Genomic DNA, 23,965 nt, shown 5'->3' on the forward strand with positions numbered 1-23,965 from the left:
ACATGCAGTGACAGTATACACCTATATTTAGGCAGCGGCCTCACACCCTCTGGTTCTTGGGATGAGGAAGAAATTTTGAAATACATGCAGTCATTTCTGATCATAGCTGTCCTTTTCCATGACTTCATATTCCACAAGAATTAATGACACTTTATCACCAAGGAATGACAACCTTTATGTACTTCCCCCATCACAAACTAACAGAAACCTCCACTATCGTGTCTTTAAAAATCAGGACAAGAGATTTCTTCTTTAAAGGACTAGTAAAAATAAAGGAATCTTCTTTTCAACCATAGCGAATAAGGAATGCCCTTTTTGAAACACTCTCAATACGACACTTTTATTTTGTTAAAAATGTTTTCCAAAAACATGAACTAGTCTATAAAAATCTCAAAATATGGAAAAATGAACGAGCCCATCTCCAAATGCAATAGAGCATATGCATGTACATGTCAAATGTGATTAGGGAGATCATTTTTGTACTTTGATTATTCACACAGAGAGGTATTAACATGCTTGCATATCAAGTGGGACATAAACACCATCCCATACCTAGTTTTGATTCCCATGTGTTAAAACCATCACTTCCAAATTTTAAAGGCTTACAAAAAGAACCAGAATTGGGGCCCAATAATCTCCTTCTCAGCAAAGAAACAAAGAAATTAAATATATTTAATTTGTCATGGAACAGATCAACACATAACATCATCACAGAATAAATAACGCCTATAACAGAAATTGAAATACAAAAGCAAGACCAGTTCAAACTAGAACGAGACACTTTTTAATGACAAGGCCGTAGTAAGACATGATAGATGGGTACTGAACTCTAAATCCAAACTGCATAGCATTCTGAAGAAAGTTTTACTTGCACACAATTCTAAAGCTTTTATTGTGCAGCACAACTAGGTCATCAAGGTCTTTTAGGGCTTTAAAAACCTTTGAATGTACTCTGTGAATTTATTTTCCTGGTATTTTTTAGCCCTTGAATCTTCTCAATACTTCTGTGATCTGACATCTAGACTCACTGTAGAGTCTACTGTAAACCCCATGAACCTCAGAACTCCTCACATGGGCTTCAGAATCAGCAGAACCAGTTGCTGGCTTATTGCTATTCACAAGGTACATTAAATTGCAGCATTGTGCCTGTCATCTGTTTTCCCCTCAGTAAATCTTTCTTCATGCAAGCTGAGCGTACCAACATTAATCAAATAATGCTCAAAAAGAGAGAACACAGAACACCCTGGCTGTTGGACATTTATTCTATGATACACACTGGTTGCTATTAACAGCTAGAAACAGTCTTAAACTCCTGGCAGTTGTATCGTTTCACTGTCAACAGGATTTGTAAGAACATGAAAGTCATGCCAGTGATTAATGACCTTGGTTAGGGAGCATTCCTAGAGTTACATTTTTGCAGATCCCGGTGAAGTCAGTTGAAGGTCTGAGGGCTGAACAGCTACAGGAAAAGGACATGGGGATTTTATTTCTTAGAGGCTTTATCTTATCTTTCCCTTATTATCAGAAGTGTGAAATTAAACTATGGGATTAATACAAGAGTACAGAAAGATGACTAGTTTATGATGCATTTAAAATGGAAGGGAACACATATGAATGCATTTAAATTTTAAAAGTTCACCTACAAATGGAGTCACAGTTCTCTGAACCAGGACAGTCTTGTCCCCATTGTGTCTAATTTAAAAATAATAAAAAAAAAAACCCAAACCACAAATATCAACAATGACTGGCATTTCCTTTAAACTTTCATGTAGTCTTGTCCAAGGCAAAATTTCATAAACTTGATTGTGTCTACACATACTCATAAGACTAAAACCTGTATCGGTTCAGTGCGCTGAGCATCTTTTCTCAGCCATTGGTATTATTTGGGGTAGATGTTTCACAGATGCTTCTGCAAGTCTGTGCATAGGAAATACTTTATACCCTTCCCTGGGGTTTGGTGCATAGCAAACACTATAGAGAGGGGAAGGAGAGACATTCCAAGGCCTCTGTGACTTGGTGAATGTGTATTCTTTAAACGTCCCCATACTTCTGTGGGGAGGGACACATGAGACGCTTAGGTGGGAGGCATTAGCTTTCAAGTCCAAGAGCTGATACTGCAGTGTTTTAGTCTAACTATCTTTTTCTTGAAATTATTGATTTGTGTGGACACTCAAAATGTATTAATCAGTCTAAATTATTTCCTTTTACACTCTTGTATAAATATTCTCCAAAAGATCTCACCTTTTTTTTAAAAAAAAAATGTGGGTGGAAGTAGATGGGGCTCTGTAGATGGAGCTTGGTGGGGCAGTGGCAAATATTTTCTTCATTTTGTGACAGGAGCAAAATCCCCTTTATCCTTTGTCTGCAGATTTTCTTTGGTTTTTCATTAACTATTTTGATTAAAATGCTTCACCTTCAAAAACATTTCTCCGCACACTGTAGTGGCACTAGGGGGACTTCATGATTTTTTTTTGGGCAAATATTATTCAGGTAAAAAACCCAATTCAAACAAACCCAAACCTCCTCACCCTCTCCATGGTCCAAACAGACACAAGTTGTATCTCACTGCACAACTAAATGTCACATACATTGGAATCATGGAAGTTTAAACCAAAAATTGATCAGTCATACTTTCTTTGATAAACTCTCTTTTGTGTTCATGAATGACAAGCACATTATAAAGTTTGGGCTCATAGTCATAAATACCATAATTGATGCATCTTAAGGAAATGTTATTTAAATATATTGAAAATCTTTCTTTCAGAGTCAGGCTTAAAATCAACTTCATCCTCAGATCCAAACACTAGAATAATTGAACTAGAAATTAATTTGACCCAGTCTTTAAAAGATGTTAGAACCTTTCTTTCTCAGAATTAGCTGTTGCAATATTTGTTAAGTCAGTCATTAATACTTGAATTATGCACACTGAAAATACACACTCTTTAGTATGTAGCATGAACTACAGTCCACCACACTATTAATAAACCTAAGAATATTTTTTTTCTCTTTGGAAAATGACTTATAGCATAATTGAAAAAAAATTACATCTTTGGTCTTACGAAGGTCTATTAAATGGTGTGAACACATGCTGCCACTTTATTCATGTGGGAAGGGGTTTATAGATGTTGGTTTAACAAATAAATTGATTGATTGGATGCATTCAGTGAGATAAATAAGTAGTTTCAGTAGGTAAACACTGGTTTGCTCACAGGAGGAGAAGGTGCGTAAGAGCGGGTTGGGGTCTGTCTGGCAGGAGCGTGTGGTTATGTGGGACGGGCGCCTCGAACGCACTTCTTCAGACTTCTTGTCCCCAGTTTCCTTTTTCCTGTTTGGTCTCCCCTGAAATGGGGCTGGGTAGAAGTTGTCTGCTTTCATTTTTAAAGGCTGACTAATCAGCTAGAGACTGGTCTTACTCATCACACTCCACGTTCGTAACCTCGTGGTGAGGTTTATAAAAAAGCTGTGTAGGCAGAAGAGCTCCAGGACCTCTCTGATATCCTGTTTTACTGATGGGACATGGCAACAGCATGGAGGAAGCACAGGCTCCCCACATTCACCTCTTAAATAAGGCAGTAGAGGGTGTAAATTAAGGACAGCAATACCTATGCTCATGTTGTATGTATCTAAAGTTGTAGAAAAGGAAACAAGGGAGAAAAAAAAAAAAAGTACTTTTGTGGTTTTAATTATCTAAGGAGCAATAAAGCAAAAAGAGAAAACACGCTTTAAAAGGTATTCCCCAAAATGAAGGCAAAGGAGTGTATTGTGAGTCGTGATGCAGGGTCTGTCTGTCTGAGGCTGCCAAAATTCTGTGTATACTCTGAGCAAACCACTTCCAAAAATCCAGACAAACCCAGGCCAAGTACCTTTGACAACCTCATAAAACCTATTAATTCACTTCAGATCCACATTAAGTTGAATTAATAGCCTTTTGAACTCACCATTCCTGTCCCAGGCTGGACATCTACATCCTGAACAAAACCAGCTCATAGCTCAGGGGTTGTGTGAAACTCAGAGATCGAAGTATTCTGATAGTAAAACCCCAAATCAGTCTTTGCTTACATGGAACTATGCCAAGGTTCATTTTACATTTTCTCCTTAACAAGCTTTTTGTTGGTTCTGTATTGTTCTACTACCTGCAGCACATCTGCTGAATCCCACACAAATCCTCTTCTTCCTGTTCTTGCCCCTTCACTTATGGATAGCCAGTAGAGGTGTAAGTACTTTCCACCTTTTCATTTGTGTATACAAATGATGCCAGGTTCTGCCCTCCTTGCAGTGATGTACAGGATCTAGGGCTGTGCCTCCATTCCCTCACAGTGCCTCAGGCACACGGTGGGAAGACAAGTTCCTCCATGGTTCACAGGAGAAACATTCCATGCTTGCAAAAGGAGCCCTCCAGTGTCTAAAATGTATGGAAACAAGGCCAAACCTCTCTCTGTATTAACAAGGAATGGCAAATAGTAACCTGCAAGGTTAGAAAAAAAATTGATTCTTTTTTATGTTACCCATAAAAATTGATAATTATTGAAGAGCTTAAAATCCCCTCCCCTGTAAGTGAATAATGTGGCAGTCGATGCTTACACCCTGCTACTCTAAATTTAATTTTCCTTCAATATGACATCACTATTTTGTTTTTCAAACCTCTAGTAACAATGACAATGTTGGCTGGTTGTTATTTTTTCCCTCTCTGCTATTACTTAAGAGACTGAATTATTTTTTGTGAATAGAAAAAGACTGCTGGAACATTCAGGTCACACAGTCTCTTTATATCTTACATAGCCCCTGGAAAGCTGATTTTATAAACTCAGTAAGAAGGATAGAAATTAAATGGAACAAGAAGCAACTACTCCTTCCATCATTTTACAGGTGCCAAAAAAAAGATAAAAAGCTCCCCTCAGTGATGTATTGACATCTGACACCCCCTCACATTGCACAGGATCTTCATTCATCATTTCAGGAGACCACAGGGCTGCCACAGGTGCTGGGTCACACTTGCCAGCACTGCCCAAACTTTCCAGATACCCTGCTCTGTCTCATATGGGAGCAGACACCCTGCCCCAGTGGCTGATGTGAACCCAACAAGAGCAAGTTTTGCTCTAACTCACACAGGAAATCCATGGCAGACCTAGGAATTAGACCCGGTTTACTTAAGTCTCAGCCCAGAGCTACATGACCTCTGGTACTGCTGCAATGCAACTTGTTTAAGCAGATCACCCCTTTTTGGTGGTGAGAAACTGCCTCTGTTTTACACATGCTTTAACACCAAAACCCACACTCTATCTTCCAATCACTTCAGCATGAGCTGTCAGCTATTTTTGTACCCAACAGTTGATCTACTTCCTTCTCCTGCTCTGTCATGTCCTGTTGTCACTGCTGTATCAGTAAATAATGCTGATGTGTGACCAACTCTAAATTGCATATCTGCCAATCTAACACTGCAGCACCACACATGCAGCGTGCTCTCTGGCAGGGAAACTGCAGCCAGCAGATAGCAGGGAACTTTAGCTTACAAATAAAACCAGGCAAAATGTATTTGAATTCAAAATACACAAGCTTAAAATCATTTAATTATTTTGAGGTGGCGAGCTGGTCTGCTTTCTTGCCTCATGTCTGCACAAGGCCACGTCACCAATTCCAGATGTCTTTAACAAGCACGGATATTTAGGCAGGTTCACAAGGCAGCTCGTGTAAGAATCTCCACTTTTTGGATACTGCTTTCTTCACAAAACTTCAAAGAGATTACAAATTAAAGAGAAACTCTATCAAAGAGCACATGGGTTCAACTTTTGCAGGCCCAAGGCCCAAAGAATACAGCATCTCCACCATTTCAGTTTGTTTGCTTTGGTTTTTTTTTAAACCTGTATCAGTGGCACCAGGACTGTCCTGTGTTACACAAAGAAATAAGAAGCAGTAGTGCCACTAATACACAATGTACCTTTTTGCATTGCAAATGTAGACTGATATGCATGTTGGGACTTAAGATCTCCAGAACAGAGTGTCCAAACATTGCTGTAATTTTTTTAGTGTTTGGGTTTTTCGTTTGTTTGGGGATTTTGGTGTTTTTTTTTTTGTTTGTTTGTTTGTTTTTTTTTTTGTTTTTTTTTTTTTTTTTTTTTGGTTGGTTTGTTTTTTGGGGTTTTTTTTTGAGTGAAACTTCAGCAAAATACAAACAGATAGATAGATGTTCTCTATTATGTAGGACATACATCTATATAAATAGCCAACAACAAACCAGAACTCTATGTTAGATAAATTACACCCTTGGCAAATGGGCTGGATAACATAGTAAAATAAGAATGCTTGCATGGTATTTACTCAAAATTGCTCATGTTTAAGAGAAAAACAACCACCATCAGCCAGGTTCAACAGTGATTAGGGAACTACTGAGCTGGATTTTTGATAATGAACCAGAAAATTTATCTCAAATTTTGTTGGGAGAATTTTCTCATTAATATAGGTGCAACTCAATGGAGTATCACTTTAAATTATATTTTTAAAAATTAAATACACTGAAAGACTCCAAGTCTGTCAACTAAGAATGATGAATAAACTTCCTAACACTACTCCAACAGTAGCACAGATTTCTTAGAGACCCTTGTATCATTTTTAGATCCTTTTATCTGCCTTTGAAATAAGATCAGTTCTTTTCGATGTCAGGATAAGCTCACAACAGTCACTTATTTGTACTCACAGAGCATCTTACATCTCTGTGAATGCTGCATAAAACTTCCTCATCTGCCTGTGCAATATATTCTGCAATAAATTAATACTCAGCAGAGATCCCACCAGAGGCAGGCAGACTCATTTATGTAGAAGGAAGTAAAGAAGGGGAATGTGACACTGCTAGACAGGTGCTCTGTGTATGCGACAGATTTTCAAGTTTATTCCAAAGAATCCTGGCATTGGGTTTGTCCTAAATCTCAGGTATGCCCTTCCTAGCACACCTTGTTTGCCTTTGTAGCAAGGAAATCAGCTACCTTTGAAAAAAGCTGGTAAACATTGCCCAGACAGAGGAAAACCACTCATTCTGAAGTGGTTTCCTTTTGCCAGCCCCTGGGGAGAGAAACTGCTGATGCTCTGGTGGCCACAGCTTCTCCAGGTGTTTTTGAGAGTCAAGCACCATGCATGAGAGGAATGCCTTAAAGCTCTGGCATGAATTCTGGAACAAACAGTGCATGCTGGGGTTTCTGTATCACCCCTGAAGCCAGTGTACAGTAATGAGCTCTCACTGCCATCCTCAGAAGGTCGAGGAGTTTAAAACGGTCTTTTTTTTAAATATTCTAAAACCTCACTTCACACATCCTTGGCAAGTTTTGCATTTGGGACAGTACTGAGCTTTCATTGCTATTTTCATGGAATATGAAGTTTCAAGCTGAAATCTACTATCAAATTTAGAGAGAAAATCAATGTGAAAACTTTTTTTTCCCCTCTATTGCCTCAAGAAAGTAGAGGGTTGGGACTCATTCCACAGCACAGTAGCAGATTGTATGGGAAAAGTGCCCTCTTACTCTTTCAAGTGCTTTGCTTTTTTCTTTCTTACCAGCTCCATTGCTTCAGTCTCTCTCACCCTTACCTCCCCCACAGCCCCTCTGCACACTGCTGTCATCTTGATATTCACATGCAGCACTGCCCGAGAGAGGCTGAGCTGAATGGTCTCAAGCACTGAAGAGATGCTTCATAGAAAGAAGAGAATGAAAAGCAAAAGTCAATGATCTAGGGGGAAAAGAATCCAGATATACTACAGGTCCAAGGTGATATATAAAAATATACTATTTTTAGGCAATCATGCTTCTTTGTTTTGACATCAGGCAGCACTTTGTGTCTTGAAAATGCAAGCTGCATATAGAGTACTGAGAAATCAGGCAAGAAATCCCTACTTCTTTATGTGTCCAAGGCATAACACAAGTTAGGCAAAAAGGAAACAGGTGTGAGTATGAGCCACTGAAAGCAAGAAAGCAAAATTCACAGAAATTGCACTTGCAGAAATAGCAGAAGAGTCTGAAAACATGTTTGGTCTTGACCTGAGCCAGTCAACTGGCAGATCAGGTAAACAGAATCCTCATTGCATTGTGAACCATAAACTTCATAAAATATGTATTCCACGTGTTGTAGTGTCCTGGGGCCTGCTTTAGTCTCTTGGGTTCAGGGATCATATTTTTCCAGTTGTTTTGCTCTGTGACTGGAAACCACATGGAGCCTCGGGCTCTGCAACTGTGCAGTTCCCTAATATTTGGAATGTTCCATAGCAACCCGCAGGGAGACTAAACCAGCTGACAAGTGAAAGTGGTGCTGGTTATTCAATAAACGTAAGAGCAGTCAAAAAGAGGTTGGCTTGTAAAATACAAATCTTGCTACAGCAGCAGACAAAGCAAGTTATAAAAAAGAGAACAACATGCAAAGAGTATTCTGATCATCAAATGACGCAAGTTGGTGTTACCAGGTTTCTCTTTTATTATGACCTGACTTTACAGGGTTATTTGCATGAAGCATGAGAACACAGAAATGATGTTTCAAAAGCTCATCAAGGTTCATTGTAGCTCTCTGTTCAGTGTATTCTGCTTATACCATCCTGGAGGGCCAAAGTTAGAGTGGCCCTGTCATGCAGAATGTCATTTTATATATTTCACCCCTACCCAGTAGTCATAAAACATCCTTATTTTGTCATTTTCCAAGCAGCAATATTTCTGTATGTGAGGGGGAAGCTGCCACATACTAGAATCTAAGCAAAATGTAACCAAAGCATTACCACGGGAAAATTTTTCCCATTAGAAATAGTCTAATAATTCATGACTGATTCTTACATGAAAAATAAGCAGCAGGGCATGCCAATTCACTAGAAGACAACAAACATAGAGCAGGTAAAGCCCATTTTGTATTGATAGGAGAAACTTTTTGATTAATCTTCCAGTATTTATCTGTGTCCTGGGGCAAGTAAAGTCTTATTTATTATTCAGTTCAGAGTGAGCTTTCTTATTTGCTGAACCATTGTCTTTACTTATTTTGGTTATAGATCCCAACCTGTGTATCAAAAAAGTCTAGGACACGTCTTTCCCACACAAATTTTAACAGAGAAAAAAAATGCACTGTAAATTTGAGTTTCCTCTGTTTGAATAACAGCAGTGAGAGGAAGGAAACGACAACTAAAAGAGCTTCCAAGCCGAGGGAAGTGTCTCTTACCATCACAATTAAGGGGAAAATTTTGCAGCAATCAGTCCAGCTCCACTGATTTTAACTCAAACTTCATCATTACTCAAACTGATTTTTCATTAAGAATAAACAGCTGGGGTTGTTATTCTTCAGTTTAAAAAAACCCCAACCAAATACAGTGAGCATTAGCACTTCAGAAGCATTAACACATGTGTGAAAATGAGAATATAATAGCAGAAAACCTAAGTCACCTTCCCTTTCCTTCACTTGCTGTGGCTATTCCTACATTATGTGAGTTCATGGTAAAACTGAAGGGTGCAATCAAATTCTAAACAAATCTAAGAAAATTACACCCATGCTTCTATAGAAAACAACAGTAATTATATTTTATCTTCTAGCACCAACAGGTTTTGTCCTTCTGTCACTGAACACAGTGAGTTCTGATACATTGCTTGAGTGTTAAATATGACATTGTTTAAACAAAAACCAAGAATAAACTGTGTTTGAGAGGAATCTTTGTGACTTGGATGTTACAAAGTGGCTTTCAAGGAACACCATTAATAAAACACATGTAAATATCTACACATATTTCCTAACAGGTATTCATCAGATCTGCTGCAAACAATCTGGTGTTATGCATCACCTGTGGAAAGAGAAGAGCCATTCTAATGCTACATTTAAAGGAATGTTGGAGATAATGTGAAGTTCTATACACACATATCAATACCCTCACAATGGTTTTTCAAATATCTACACTCTTAAAAAAGAAAAATTATTTTTAAAATTCTTTATTTGCTTCCTTTCAGCACTTGCCTGGCAGTGCCAGCCAGCAGAACAGCTCTCACAAAGGATTGTTAGCCTGTGGTTTCCAGGCCCCACGGCTGAGGCTGAGGTTAGAAGTACATCAGTGTTTGATGACTCTTTCAGAGTAACTCAGGGCAGCACAAGAAAGCTCAGCAGCTCAGAGCAGAACTACTGTTGTCATGAAACTCGGTGGGTTCCATTTCCTGCTGCTCATACGAAACCTTCCCTCCAGATTTGGTTATCTTGCTTTGCACACTGAATTTTTTTTGTGTGTTCATCTTCAAATTCATTTCAAAATTAAAGGGAAGTGGTCGCATGTATCAAAGCTCACCTGGTTTCCTGACATGTACAGCACACAGCCAATGGGGAATTCCAAACCTGGCAGCCCATGCTGCAGGAATGGCAGTTTTAATTGCCTGTGGAGGTTACAGAAACAAGGCTGAAGCAGTGAGTTTTCACCACAGGTGGGGAACCAGTGGGACATGGGAGTTCAGTTTTTCATAACAACACGTATTAGGAAAATCCATTCTGAGGATATGACAACTCCTCTTTTGCACAAAGGTTATATTCAGTACTCTTGTCAGCCAAGGTCTGTGGGCTTCCAGATAGATAATTAATGAGGAAGTAAGCAGTGGTTCTGAATTACAAGGGCCCATGTCCTGTAATTTAGATGTAAATTAGAGCAGAGTCATTTCCCACATACTTTAGAGAGGAGGCAGAGATGCAGGGACCCAAAGAGGCCTTGTATATTCATTTATTTTTATGGACATGTACATAAACTCTGTTCCTAACCCTGCCAGGAGAAGGTGTGTGAAGGATCATGCTGTTCTTAATCAAATCCATACACCAAAGGCTTTGTTAAGCACTCATGCATGCTCGAACACAGGTGCCAAGCACAGGCATCAGTGATGTGGGTGAATACATTCAGGAAACCTTTGTCTTGTCAAACATGAACCCACTAGTTTCTTACAAATAACTGTCTTTAACTAAATGGTGTGTGCTCCAGGAGGAGTCCAGTTTTCAAAGAACTACAGGAGATTGCATTTTAATAAAGCCTTTGCCCCCATTCTTCCCAGGAACGATAAAACAACTGCTGGAATTTCCCCAAAAGCACAGAGGTGCCAGCAGTTCACCAGTAGCAGCCAGCCTAGTGCAGGCATTGCATGGAATCCTAAAATGGGTTGGGCTGGAAGGGGCCCATAAAGGCCACCTAGTCCAGCTCCCTGCCATCAGCAGGGACAACCTCAACCAGGTCATGTGTCTCAGAGCCCTGTCCAGCCTGGGCTTGAACGTTTCCAGATGTCCCAGTGTTTAGGGTGTGTCAGGTACGGGTCATAAGGAAGGGAGGGAGGTGACCAATAGGATGGATGGGGTCTGTCTCTGTGGCATAACAGAAAACTGCAAGTATGATAAATGTAAGGAAATTCAAGTCTTTCTGTTGCAAACATTCTAATTCCTGAGAACTGAAATTAGACAGCAGGTGAGATTCAAAGTAAATGACAGGAAATAAAACTAAACTATCTTCCTTTCCTGGTTCATCGCAAGAAGAGCTGGTTCTTAGAGATCATCACAGAAAACACGTAGCTTTAAAATTTTATAGATTTAAATTGAGACCTCATAGCTATCTTCAACTTTTCCATTTCTTGAAGTAACTTTCTGCTACTTCATGTATAAACCAGGCAAGTATTTTCAGAGGGAGGTGGAAGAAAGGGTGATTTGAATGATGCACTTCCAGTGTGTAGTTCTCATTCAAAAGAGCCAAGCTGGAAACCTGTATTAATTTCTACTGTTACCATTCTTTCCTAAAGTAGTTATCTTCTAACTGAATTAGATTTCTATGTTCCAGACATTATTCATCAGTTATACATAGAATCTCACGATAAATCAATTTTGGAAAAAAACTGAGGAGGTTTGTAGTCCAACCCCTGCTCTAAAAAGCAGGATCAGCTATGAGCTTAAACCATATTGCTCACAGTTTTTTCCAGTCTGCGAGGGTTTTTTTGGTCAAAGAGAGCCATATCTGGGCTGGCACTGAAGTGAAAATTCAGCCAGGAAATTCATAACACCAAGTGTAAAACAGACATTTAAAAGTGCAGTTCTTCAGAGAAGTCTTTATCAGCATAACTCCACTAAAAGCTTCAGTAATATTTCTCCTGTTTAAAAGCTCTTAAAAACATTTTTAAAATGGATACCGCAAGTTTTAGCTTGCTGTGTTCAATCAAACCATTTGTTAATACAGTTCTGAAGGATGCAGAATTTTTACCATCTCCAAGAGAGAAAATGCATCTGATTTTTCTCCATTAAGATTCAGATGAAACTGAAGCCTTCAGGCTTTGAAAGCTAAGCTTGTATTGTGCTCACATATCTCATTTCCATGCCGACAGTGGAAACTCAGCAAACTCTGCTTCACACCCCAGCGCCTCAGGTCCTGCTCTCACTCCATTCTAGCTTAATAGCACATGAGAAACAAGGGGCTGCTTCAGTGCAGTGTGGGACTCACGAAAATGTGAGGAGGTAATGAGAAATGTGTGCATTTCCCGAGGGTGAGCGATGAACGCTTCCTGCTCTATGAACAGCAGATACAGGAAGCATCACCATCGCCACCCAGAAGTCACTGTACTGCAGTTTTTTCTCCTCTTTTTTTTTCTTCATCTAGGTGTCAGCCAATCTGACTGAGAACCAACAGTCTCCTGATTTCACAGAAATTCAACTGTTAATTTATTGCAGATGGAAAGCCCCAGAAAGAAAAGGATCATGTTTCTGATAAACTGTATAAGCTTATTACACTCTAATGAAGAAATGGTCACAAGAAAGAGGGAATTACTGGATATGCATGTCAGTGAAATGTGCTCAGTATGGTGAGGAAATACACATCTAATTCTTTGCACTGATTCTCATATAAACACAACCCTTAATGCCAACATTTATTGTAAAATATTGATCTTTTTCCTGTAAAGTCAAGTCACGAAAGTTTGAAAAGATGCCATAAAGAAAATAATAACTGTAAGAACAATTTTTATTCAGCAAAGTTTCAAATCGAAGGCTTCCAGTAGCTAATGGTCACTTGCAACAGCCACATTAAGCAGTTACAGAGGTTAGGGACACAACTAAAGTCACAAAAGCTGAGAGCACAGCACCCATGAAGACATTTAGAGATTGACAGACAAAGGAAAGACCAGAGCCAGACCTGCCAGAATGGATGCAGGGACTGAACTGTATTTTAATCCCCATACGATTCAAAAAAACAGTGAAAACATCACTTGAGTGCTCTCCACAGTGACTTCAAGGGTTCCTACCAGGTTTCTCCTTCACTGCCACGGTACAGGAAAACCCCCAAAACTCCACAAGGTTCCTGCAGAAGCTAGGGGAAACCCTAAAAAAAAATCCCCTAAAAGCATTCTGCAGATACTTCAGAGACAGACAGTGAAATTTTGGCTCAAACTGGAATTTTGCAGGAATGTTTCTGTGATGTCATTTTATAGTGAGGAACTGAAACAGGTAGAAGAGATTTCAGGAAAGCTCTGGTCACTTGTCCTCCAGAGTCAGGTGTCTCAGAGCAAATGTCATAAGACTTTCTCAAGTGGTGGATCACTCCTCAAAGTTCAGCTTGTGACATTCCTTGAGGGAGGTTGGCATTAGGCTCCAATTATTTTCAAATATAGAAATCCTCTTGTATTCTGAGAAGTCTGATGCCATTCAGCCCTAGCTGCGTCTTACTGGTTGCAAAATTAGAAGTCGTCGAATTAATCAGGAACAATAGCTAGGGGAACATCTTAACTTTGAAACAAAACTATTAACCCTCAAAAAGACCCAATTCTCAATCAAATCAGTCCAACACCAAAAATGAGACCACTAAAACCAGTTGCAAGATTTTCATCATGGTGGCTCCACAATTTCTTCCCAGAAAACCTTTGCTTGTAGCAGAAATTAGTTCTAAAAATAATTTGTAAGGGCTACCATTACTCTGTTATGGACTGACTACATAATATGAAAGAAAATTTTAACATTTCAAAATAATATCACTGCAGCTCAAAAGCACCCACCGCCCTTTTTTTTTAATGTACACTATTTCCTCTCCCACAGAAACTAGTTTCTATTTCCCTTAAGTGCTAGAGAGATGGATTATCAGTAGTTGATTTCTTTAGGTCACCTAAAAGACAGCAGCATTTCAAAGAAATCACTTGTTTTCATAGCTAAGCTAATGCTCAGCTGCATGATGGGCAAGGGGATGTTCTGCAGTGGGGCAGCACTGCCTGTTTGGGCTCTCGAGCTCAGCACAGGTGTGGCCAGATAAACTCCAGAGGCATTTATGCTCAACAGCAAGAGTGCAGCAAAGCTGAAATTCGGCCATGTGTGGAAGACAACAACTTGCCAAAGCCAAAATGAAACACTGAGAAATGAAACAGGGCTGAAGTGGAGAATGAACGAGGGTAAGGCCAGATGAGAGTGACCAAAAACAAACAAAAAAAGCAGAAGTCAGAAGGAGAAGCTTGAACTAATTTTGACCAGCAAATGGGACTTGTAGTTCACGGAACTTTTTGTCCTCTCTGCTTTGACCAAGCTTGTCCAGTGTTGTAATGGAAATTTTCTCACATTTTTTCTCTTGCACTCTACCAAGTGGTCACCAGAAAGAGTAGAAAACAGTGCATGGAAACAGGTTGAATATTAGCATATGTTTGCAAGCTTCTCCTGTGCACATAAAATTGGATGAATTACTCATCACAAACCTACAAGAGATCTGGAAAAGAGTAGAAACCAGCTGGTGACAGCCAGCTGTGCTGCTGTTCCTGCAAAAAGTTCTCCTCTGTTCTTTTACTGGACAGAATCAACTAAGACAATGCCAACCTTAAGACAAAGAGGGTTTTGTATCAAATAATGGGATTACTCTAATAAGCCCTAAAACTTAAAGGCTTAAAATACATATTTTTGTAATTTCCTGTAATAATACAAAAAGAATAGTTATTAAGCAAGAAAGAATTTCAAGCAGCAATGGGCCATCATGCATGAAACAGAGAAAAATATATAGGTTGATTAAGGTTGTGGGAGATGAAAAAGACAGGTCTGTTACCAACCATCCCATGATGAAACTGAAAGAAATCCAGAAAATTAGGAGGGAGGAAGTTATGTGAAAAGCGTTCTGCTGGGTCAGGACATAGCTATTCTTCATGGTATCATGTAAAATCCCACCAGACATTTCTGTCAACAGCAAACAGGATAGTGACCCTGAATATGGATAGATGCATATGAGTTTGAAGCATCATATTTTTTAAAGTTGAAAATAAGTATCACTTTTGACACTAGAAATACCAAGTCAGAATATTCAGGACAACAGAATAATGAAAACTGTAGGGAACCAACATCTAGTCCATCTGTGAGACCTAGTCCAACTCTTTCACAAAGCAGAATCCCTTACAATAACCAAAGTCATCGTTATCAATGAATTTTTAACTTAGGAAATTCCATGCAGGTGTCTCCCTGGTTTTCTGTGGTCTGCAGAAGCAGAATGTTGCTCAAGCAATAAAAAAAATTCTTGTCAGCTGTATGAATCTTACAGTTCCTCTTTTCCCTCTCACTTCAGTTGCACACATACCTAAGTCTCGTACACAGTTTTTCCCATTCTTGAGATTGGGAAACTTGCACTGGGCTCAACAAATAAAACCTTAAAGATGAGTAGGCTTGCATAGAAAGAGTGAATCAGAGTCAGTGAAATACTCCATTGAGAAAAAAAAGGATGCCCTGAAGATCAGAGTTACTCAGAGGAAGAAAGTATTTTTCCATAGCAGAGGAAAAAAGTGGTTGATAATGGTAGTCCCACGTTGATGTGTCTGCTACTGAATGCAGTAGGCTTTGGTTTTGCAGAGTTTGAGTAGTGCTTACAGGAAGATAGGAAGTGTAAAGACAATGTAAAGCACCAATATCCTCTTATGACCCTAAGCTAGAAGTTTACATGCCAAACTTCTTCCTAGGTATCCACTGTTCATCCCTTCTCCAAATCAGACACTCAGAACTCTCAGTCTTCTCCCTACGTTTTCCAGTCTTACATGGATCTTTACACCAGTTGACAAATAAACCTGGCTTAGTGTGAACCAGAGAGGCAGCATTGATTTCTTTTTAGCCTAGGGATAAAGAGCGCCAGTTGTAATGCAGAGATTGGGGTTTGGTGATGTGGAACACTGGAGAGGACTCCCCAGTGTGTTAAGAGCACTATTAAATCAGGATATGAGAACAGCAGAACATAAGAACATCAGCTGATTCCAGGTGGTCTGCTTGGTAACCACAACTTTTTCCTCATTCACAGTATAGTATTCCACCTGTTCCTGCTTCACTTTTTATTCAAGTTCAGTAGCACCAGGATCCCAAAAGCAAAGGTTACCACCTCCCCTAGAGTGCAGTGATATGGTATTTCCACAAGCAACACAAGTTACCTACAAGTTATCCCATACTAACACCACTGATCTCCTCCACCAAATAAAGCACCTGGAAAGCAATTAAAACACTGTGTGACCTGGAAAGCAATTCAAATGCTGTAGGACAGCAGCATTACCCTGATGTCAATGACAAGAATGCTATTTTTTCTTTACTCAAGAGAATATTTATTGCAAGAAGGTGAAGCACAAAGTCCACTCAGCATGAGAATTCCTTTCTAGAGGAAGGAATGACTCAACACCTATTATATGCATTGGTATGTTTAACAAATCAAAAAGGTAAAGAGAGTAATTTCATTTTAAATGGGGAACAGACATTCCTCATCTTGTAAATGAACTGTCAACAGCCCTGCATTGATAATAGGTACAATAAAGCAAACTTCTATTCTTCAAGGGGCCAACACTGTCCTTCACACTCACAGAACTGCACTGGTGTATTATAATTACCAGCTGATACAAGTTCAAGACATTGCCCCACTTTTAGCGTAAGGCTACAGAGTTCTGGGAGATGAGATAGGAAATTATTTTCCCCTGTTGTTTTTTGCGCTTTTGGTGCCCTCCTCTGAGAAGGGTTTGGGTGCACCATCTCTCTGACCTTCCCAGCAAAGGAACCTCCCACCGAGGACAGCTCCTAACTGAGGGAACACAGTGAGACGCTGAGGGGGACAGAATGTCAAAATCTAGCACGTTAGACACGAAAACAAATCCAGCACTGATAACATCTCTTCCTTCCTTTCTCGTCTCGTTCAGGGGAGAGCAGTTAGTAAATACCTCTGCCCCCCCCCTCCCTGCAAAGGTCAGTGTTCACCTGTAGTGTGGAGATAAATATTTCTGGCAGCACAGCCCATGCAGACACATTTGTGTCGCTGCTGGCACCCAGGGCACCGGCAGCCTGCTGTGGTTACCACCACCCCGACCCTGACTGAGGTCTGTCCTTGCTCATCTGTCTGCAGGCGGCTCTCGGGCTCCCGTCCTTTGCATCACATTTGCCTAGGAAGCTGGGGATGTGTCAGCAGATATCACCATCATATGCCATCACCACCCCATACCACCATCACCCTGTACACATCATTCACGAGCTATTTATAAGTAATCAAAGTTGCACACGTTATTTAGGGGAAAAAAAAGAAAATCTATGAAACATCACAGAAAAAAAACCCAAAAAACCTAACCCAAGCAAACAAGCAGAAATTGGGCTGCTCAGGGGCCAGATTAAGTGTTTCAACATCTAGATCACCATCCTGGACAGATAAACAGAGTTACACTTAATACTTCATCTTGTTTTATATCCATGGTTTCCTCTTTGAAGTGGAACTCAAGTCTGTACAAACAACTCCATCTCCCTCAAACGGGTTGCAATATTCACATTGTGTTTACAACAACAGCTCTAACCTAATCAACATTTATACATGCCAAGCCAGTTAAAATTAGGGAGGTATTCCTGAAATATGTCCCTGTGCTTCCAAATAACCTGACTTGGAAAAATCAAACCAAATTAAATAAGTTCTTGATGCTTCAAAACCCCTTCCTGAGAAAACCACTTCTAAATATTTTCACAGCACGTGTCTAAACAAATCTGTCTAATGTAATGATCTAGTTTGAAGAGCAACAGGGGACTTGCAAATAGCTTGTTGCATATGGAACTTTAGTACTGGGGTATCTTAAAGTACCTTTTCCTTGTATTCTGCTGAGCCCACCTAACCAATTGAAAAGCATAAAAATGCAGGACACAGGCATGCAACAAGTGAATTTTGTCAAGAAAAAATTGCACTATTTGCAGCTCTGTTCAGCAAACCAAAAAATACTTCTGACTGGCAAGTACCAATGAGAAAGGGGACAAGAATTCAAAGTTCTAGAGGGGATTTTTGGTTTTTTGGTACCAGACATACACAGTCACACATAACAACCCCAAACTAATTCGGCCTCATCTGGTTTAACTTCAACCACAAGACGCTGCTGTCTGTTTTCTTTCTCAAAGAAGACTCACGTCACTGTGCACTGAAAGGGGAACTTCCAGAGGTTGTGATGAAGACAGATGATAAACAGCTCTGTTCACACCAGCTAGCAGGGCTGCCTGCGTCAATAAAAGGGGGCAGCAGAGGCAGGGAGCCGTCAGTTGGGGCTTGGAGGATTATCGTGGCGAAGCGCGCCTCACGTTAAACTCAAGTAAAATGCCAGGATTCTTTTTCTCCCACAACAACATGACTGAATTAAATGGAAAAGAAGATTGCAAGCTTGCAGAAGGCAAAGTCCATAAAAAGAAGCAAAAGGCTTTGTAAGTATATACAACTTCGTATAAAATTTAATGTATTAGAAGTGAAAATGACACTCCACTAATCTTGGAGATTAAGAATTAGCACTGTGTTTCAGGCTAAATGAACAAAACCTGCTCAAAGCCCAGGACTGCAACATCATTCAAATAGGCTTGAGCTGAGGTGTTCCAATTAATTAATTGATTGTTTTAAGTAGTCAGAAGTAGAATTTGGATACAGTGGGGACCTCAGTCTTTAAAAAAAAACTACTTGGATATGTAACTTCCCAGACTTCAGTGCTAGGATGGAGCTGTCTGTCCCTGTTTGAAAGTTTGAGGAAAATTTAAATAGAATTTAAATGCAGCTGCAATGTAATGGATTAAAAAAAAATGTTTGTTCATTGTTTCAGTGGTGCAGATCTCAAAAGTTATTTGAAGTGCATGGTGCCACATATTGAATCTGGGATCAAGGCTTCCAACTCAAGAAATGTTATGTAAGTACTGAAATACACCCAGTTCTAAAATATAATTATAGCTAGATTACTATATAGTAAATTACTTCATTTTTAAACTACTTCTAGAACAAAAAATACTGTAAAAAGATCTAGAATTTCCAAAAATGCGAGAAAGGTGAACACTGGTACTTAGAAACTATTCATGGAGTTAAGGATTTTTAATTAGTGATTTGATATGTTTGCATCAGTGAGGGAGAAGACACTTTGGTTAAATCCATTTTTATCAGAGGGACATTGTACCTGTTCTCTAACATTTTACAAGAAAAAGATGCTTCTCACTTAACTGAAGAATAGGAGTATTAACATTCTTATTGCAAAAATATGGAAACAGAGGTAGAGGTACAAAATAGTTTTATCATAGTTAAAGATTATTTTCCTGGGAACAGAATTCAACAGAGCATCATAATTCATCTCTGACTATTTTTCTCAAAGTGGGCTGTCTCCAGGATCTCAGATTATGACAAAGTCATAAATTTAGTAAAATACCTGGCACATACTCCTGGAATAGAATAATAAATTACAAAATTTGTCTCCTTCAGTCATACCAAACAAACCCCATAGTTTCTTGCCTAAAGTCTTTTCTTTTTCTTGTCACCTTAGGCTTTCTGCAGAGGAAGTTATTCAGTGGTCACAGTCTTTGGAAAAGCTCTTGGCCAGCCAAAGTAAGTCTGTTACTTCAGTATGACTTTGTTCTTACTCTGAGGACAAAATTTTGTCTAATCTCGCCAAATAGGCAAAGCTGTAGCATTGTATAAACACTGCCAGACAATGGGCTGCTGCACCTCTGTTTTTTACAGCTCTACTGTAACATGGACACTGCTACAGCTTGGCTTCCAAGTTGGCTTTTGGGGTTTTTTTTCCCATTTTCAACATAACAACTAACCCCCAAATAGTTCATTTTGATCAGTCTTTGATCCTTGGATAATACATCAGTTTAATCTTGAATTTTCTCTCCACTTATACCCTAAGACAATCCATTTAGGAAGGGCTAGAATGCATTGTTATAATTTGGTACCCAGGGTCTAGATCTAAAAACACTGGACATAATTAGGGATACTCCCATGAGCCTTAATATTAGAACATCTGTAGTATGTTGAAGAAGGGAAGAACAGCATATTTTGCCAAGATTTTATATCAGATTTCAATACAACTGATGCTACTTATTTTCTCCTCCCTGGTCACAAATATCATACAGTAAAGATGATGTATTTGTGTTGGCTTTAGGTGGTCAAGGTGTGTTTCGGGAGTTCCTGAAGTCAGAGTTCAGTGAGGAAAACATCGAGTTCTGGTTGGCTTGTGAGGATTACAAGAAAACCAAGTCTGATCACTTACATGGCAAAGCAGAGAGGATTTATGAGGAGTTTGTTCAGTCAGATGCCATTAAGCAGGTATGTACAAAGTCAATCTGTGCCATGGCAGAAGGGGGAAGTGTGGCTTCACTGAGATGCTCCCACACTCACTCAGTTGCATAAAAGGAAGACACAGACACGCTTTCAGGACCCTTCTTGCATCATTGCTGTCTGCAGTGAGACATGATCAGATCTCACAGTCACAGGATGCAGGCCAATACTGGGAGAGGCACCAGCAGAGCTCAGCAAAGGCCTCAGCAGCTTAGCACATGATGCTCCTTGCTGAGTCAGCCCAGTTTGAATTACTGATGCTGCTTGGAGATTCTTTGTGTTTGCAAGTGGAAGTGCCACAGAACATTTCTTGTCTTTCAAAAGATGTGGACCTTCTGGAAAATGTAAAGTTCTGTATATTGATCATATTTAAACTGGAGACATTCAACACAAGATTTCTCTTAGTAACTGGAGGTTGCTCCTCTAAGTAGTCCATTGTTGAGCTGTAATTAATTCTGACTCCAGAACAAATTACGTTTCTATAGTGAACAGCAATTTTTGTGCCCAGCTGGGATACAGGTATTTAATTTCCCCCATTTTGCAGTTCTGACATTGAATTATCAGAGAGTTCTAAGGATGCAAGTTCATGTGTTGACAAAGTGACAGATATAGAAAGAGTTTTTTCTATTTTTAAGTTAAGTTTTCAATGGCATTTATTTTTTTCTTTTCCAGATCAATATTGACTATCAGATGAGGGAAGCAACAGCCAAAAAGGCTCAAGACCCAACTCACTCAAGTTTTGATGAAGCCCAGAAAACAGTATACATCCTTATGGAAAGGGATTCGTATCCCAGATTTTTAAAATCCAAATCCTACCTGAACCTTTTGAACCAGCTGCAAACCAACACTTCAAAATAAAGTGTTTGAGGCAGTGAAAAGCCAAGTAAGACTCAAATACCCTGTGAAGAGATCCTCCACAGTGGTTGGATCTTGCCAAGGAATATCCCTGTCTTGGGAGGAGGAGTATGAGGGAAATGCAAGCAGCTCCACAGCCAAGAGAACGCAGGATAAAAGCTGGTGAGGCTGTCACAGGGGTGAGAGCAGCACAGGGAGAAAATCCCCTCCTCCCACACACCATGGAGCCAAAGCAGGATATGGAAACTGATGTTTGAACTGCACCATGGACACTGAACTGTGTCTTAGATCCCAAAGAACTGCTGATTGTTAGGAAGTGCAAGACTTGCAAGCTGAGCATTGGGAAAAGATTCTCAAGTTCAGAAGAAAAGCTAGGATGACTGACAGTTTTGGGCATAAGAAGAAAATGCCAAGACTGACACCTCTTTCAAAAATCTATGAAGTGTTAATAAGCATGAGTGTGAGCTCCACAATGCTGTTGTGCTATGTAAATATATCCTAAATTGACATGTCTTAAAATTGATATGATTTAAATTATGTAAGAATTATATAAGCTGTATTTTATTACATTTGTATTCATCAGGCAGGTATGTAGCACATTTCCTGTTTAATTTATTGAAAAATAATAAGTAAATCTTCATTAAAATATAGTTAATAATAAAGTTTTATATCTTATTTACATTGAATTTGAAGTGATTTTTCCATTGTAATTACTGAAATACTGAAACACAAAATTCCCTTCAGTCTCACTATGCTACTACCTCTCATCTCCATATTCAAATGTTAATTTTATCTCCACCACTTCTCTCTCTTTTTGCCCATTTTACACAACCATAATCTGAGTTACCTGGAACAGGTGATACTGACTTACCTAGACCCATACTCACAACCCCCAAAAAAGAAAATAAGTAGATAAATAAAGAGGAACCAGTCTAAATTTCCTTTGTATTTTCATGATGCCCCAGCTACCAGCATCCAAGTCAAATCTCAAATATAGAAAATATTGAGCCAATGGCCCCACAGTTCAATCCCCTTGGCCACTGAAGAAGAGTTGAGCACATGGATCACCCATGTTTGCTTATGTAGAGAGGCAGCAACCAGAGAGACTCCTCATTGTCCCATTGTTTGAGACACTGGCATTACTCCACTAATCCTGGCAGGATCCAGAATGTGACAAGCAATACCAACACTAGCATCAAGGGTCATTTCATTTCACTGCATTCAATTTACTCTAACATGTAATGAGTAGCCTATTATACCACAGTAGAGATGAGAACTAAAGTAAAAGGGAAAAAAGTTGTGATTATGTTTGAAATATGTAACCATGAACAAGAGCACTCCCAAAACTCAAGTGTTTGAGACCTTGTGACATTAGAGCTTACAGGGAAAATAAATCAGAGGATGCCTTGGTTTTAATGAGTTCCCATCATGAGATGCTGACATCACACGGGTGCCAATACAAGATTTTATCTCAGCCTTGCAAATTTTCCATTTTTTCAGAATAACATGAGCTTTGTGAGCCCCACTCTGCTCTGTACCAAAAGGAGAAGCTATACATGAGAGATGTCACCTCTCACCGAGAGCAGACCAGGTTCTTACTGCCACCTTTTGGGGACTTTGGGACCTCCAGGGGAGAATAAAAGTCTGTGTTAGAAGCAAAACAGCTGGAAGGAACATAGAAAAGTGCCAGTTTCCACCATCACCTACTGTAGTAGCTGGGAGCCACTGCAAATTACATCTTCCTTTCAAGGCTAAAAAATGCTGAAGAAAAGACCCCAGTCTTGCAGTATTATTGTTAAGTTATGTATTCCTGAGAGAGTCTGACTGTAAAGCCTGACTGCTCCTGGAAAAATGTAAACCAGTCTCCAGTTGGCATTCTTACAGGACTTAATTTTCCAGGATCATTAGAAATAGATCTAATTGCTGTGAAGTACGACTTACAACTGTGCCTCCCACACAAGGTGCATCAATTATGTTTGCTCTGACACAGTTAATGTGGCCCAAATGTCTCTGTTTGCATTACTTCAAGCTCACAGAAGGTGAAAGAGCTATGAAATATCAGCTACCCTCTAAACAGACACTGTATTCAAGTAACATTATTCTTTTGACTGTAAATCCCTTTAATTGTTATGGTCCCAGTCTTCATTTGCTCCCCCTGCAGTTTCCCAATTTTGCTATGGTTTAGCCAAACACCCATATGAAATTTCTGACTAAAATCGTATTTCATAGCATGGATGGTTAGGATTTTTATTTACTTTTGGATGGCTTGTTGCTAGCAGAGAAGACTGTCAGAGCAATTTCACCAACTTGTATTACACAGTTAGTAGAGACCAGAGTATCTGAGGAGGGAAGAAGGGAGTTTTGACTTTCTTCCACAAGCATCTATCCCTACTTCATAATTTGGCAGAGTGAGAGAGCAAGAAAGAAGTTTTTCTTCTTCAAAAATAAACTATTCCACTCTGTACAACCCAAAAACTTTGGCTATTTTTATGTCTCTCACCTTATGTGCAGTACAAACCTGATATCAACTGCAAAGGTCAGTTGCCCAGATTGTTAATTCCAGAGATA

General features: G+C 39.4%; 2 protein-coding genes across 3 annotated transcripts in view; one reads left to right on the forward strand and one right to left on the reverse strand.

Annotated features, from left to right (window-relative positions):
* The window catches only part of RGS4 (regulator of G protein signaling 4), a 124,770-nt gene that overhangs the window by 66,857 nt on the left and 33,948 nt on the right, over positions 1–23,965 (reverse strand). The window lies entirely within an intron of this gene.
* RGS1 (regulator of G protein signaling 1) lies at positions 18,503–21,997 on the forward strand. Its single transcript, XM_069023217.1, has 5 exons — positions 18,503–18,651; positions 19,038–19,121; positions 19,743–19,804; positions 20,367–20,530; positions 21,215–21,997. The coding sequence occupies exons 1-5, from the start codon at positions 18,548–18,550 to the stop codon at positions 21,398–21,400; spliced, it is 600 nt and encodes a 199-aa protein (XP_068879318.1). The 5' UTR covers positions 18,503–18,547; the 3' UTR covers positions 21,401–21,997.

This window comes from Aphelocoma coerulescens, chromosome 8, assembly GCF_041296385.1.
Source record: "Aphelocoma coerulescens isolate FSJ_1873_10779 chromosome 8, UR_Acoe_1.0, whole genome shotgun sequence".
NCBI classification, from domain to species: domain Eukaryota; kingdom Metazoa; phylum Chordata; class Aves; order Passeriformes; family Corvidae; genus Aphelocoma; species Aphelocoma coerulescens.

Coding starts and splice junctions, on each gene's coding strand:
- RGS1 (XM_069023217.1), top strand. CDS start 18,548: ATGCCAGGATTCTTTTTCTCCCACAACAACATGACTGAATTAAATGGA. Junction 18,652..19,037: donor AAAAAGAAGCAAAAGGCTTT/GTAAGTATATAC, acceptor TCATTGTTTCAG/TGGTGCAGATCTCAAAAGTT. Junction 20,531..21,214: donor AGTCAGATGCCATTAAGCAG/GTATGTACAAAG, acceptor TTTCTTTTCCAG/ATCAATATTGACTATCAGAT.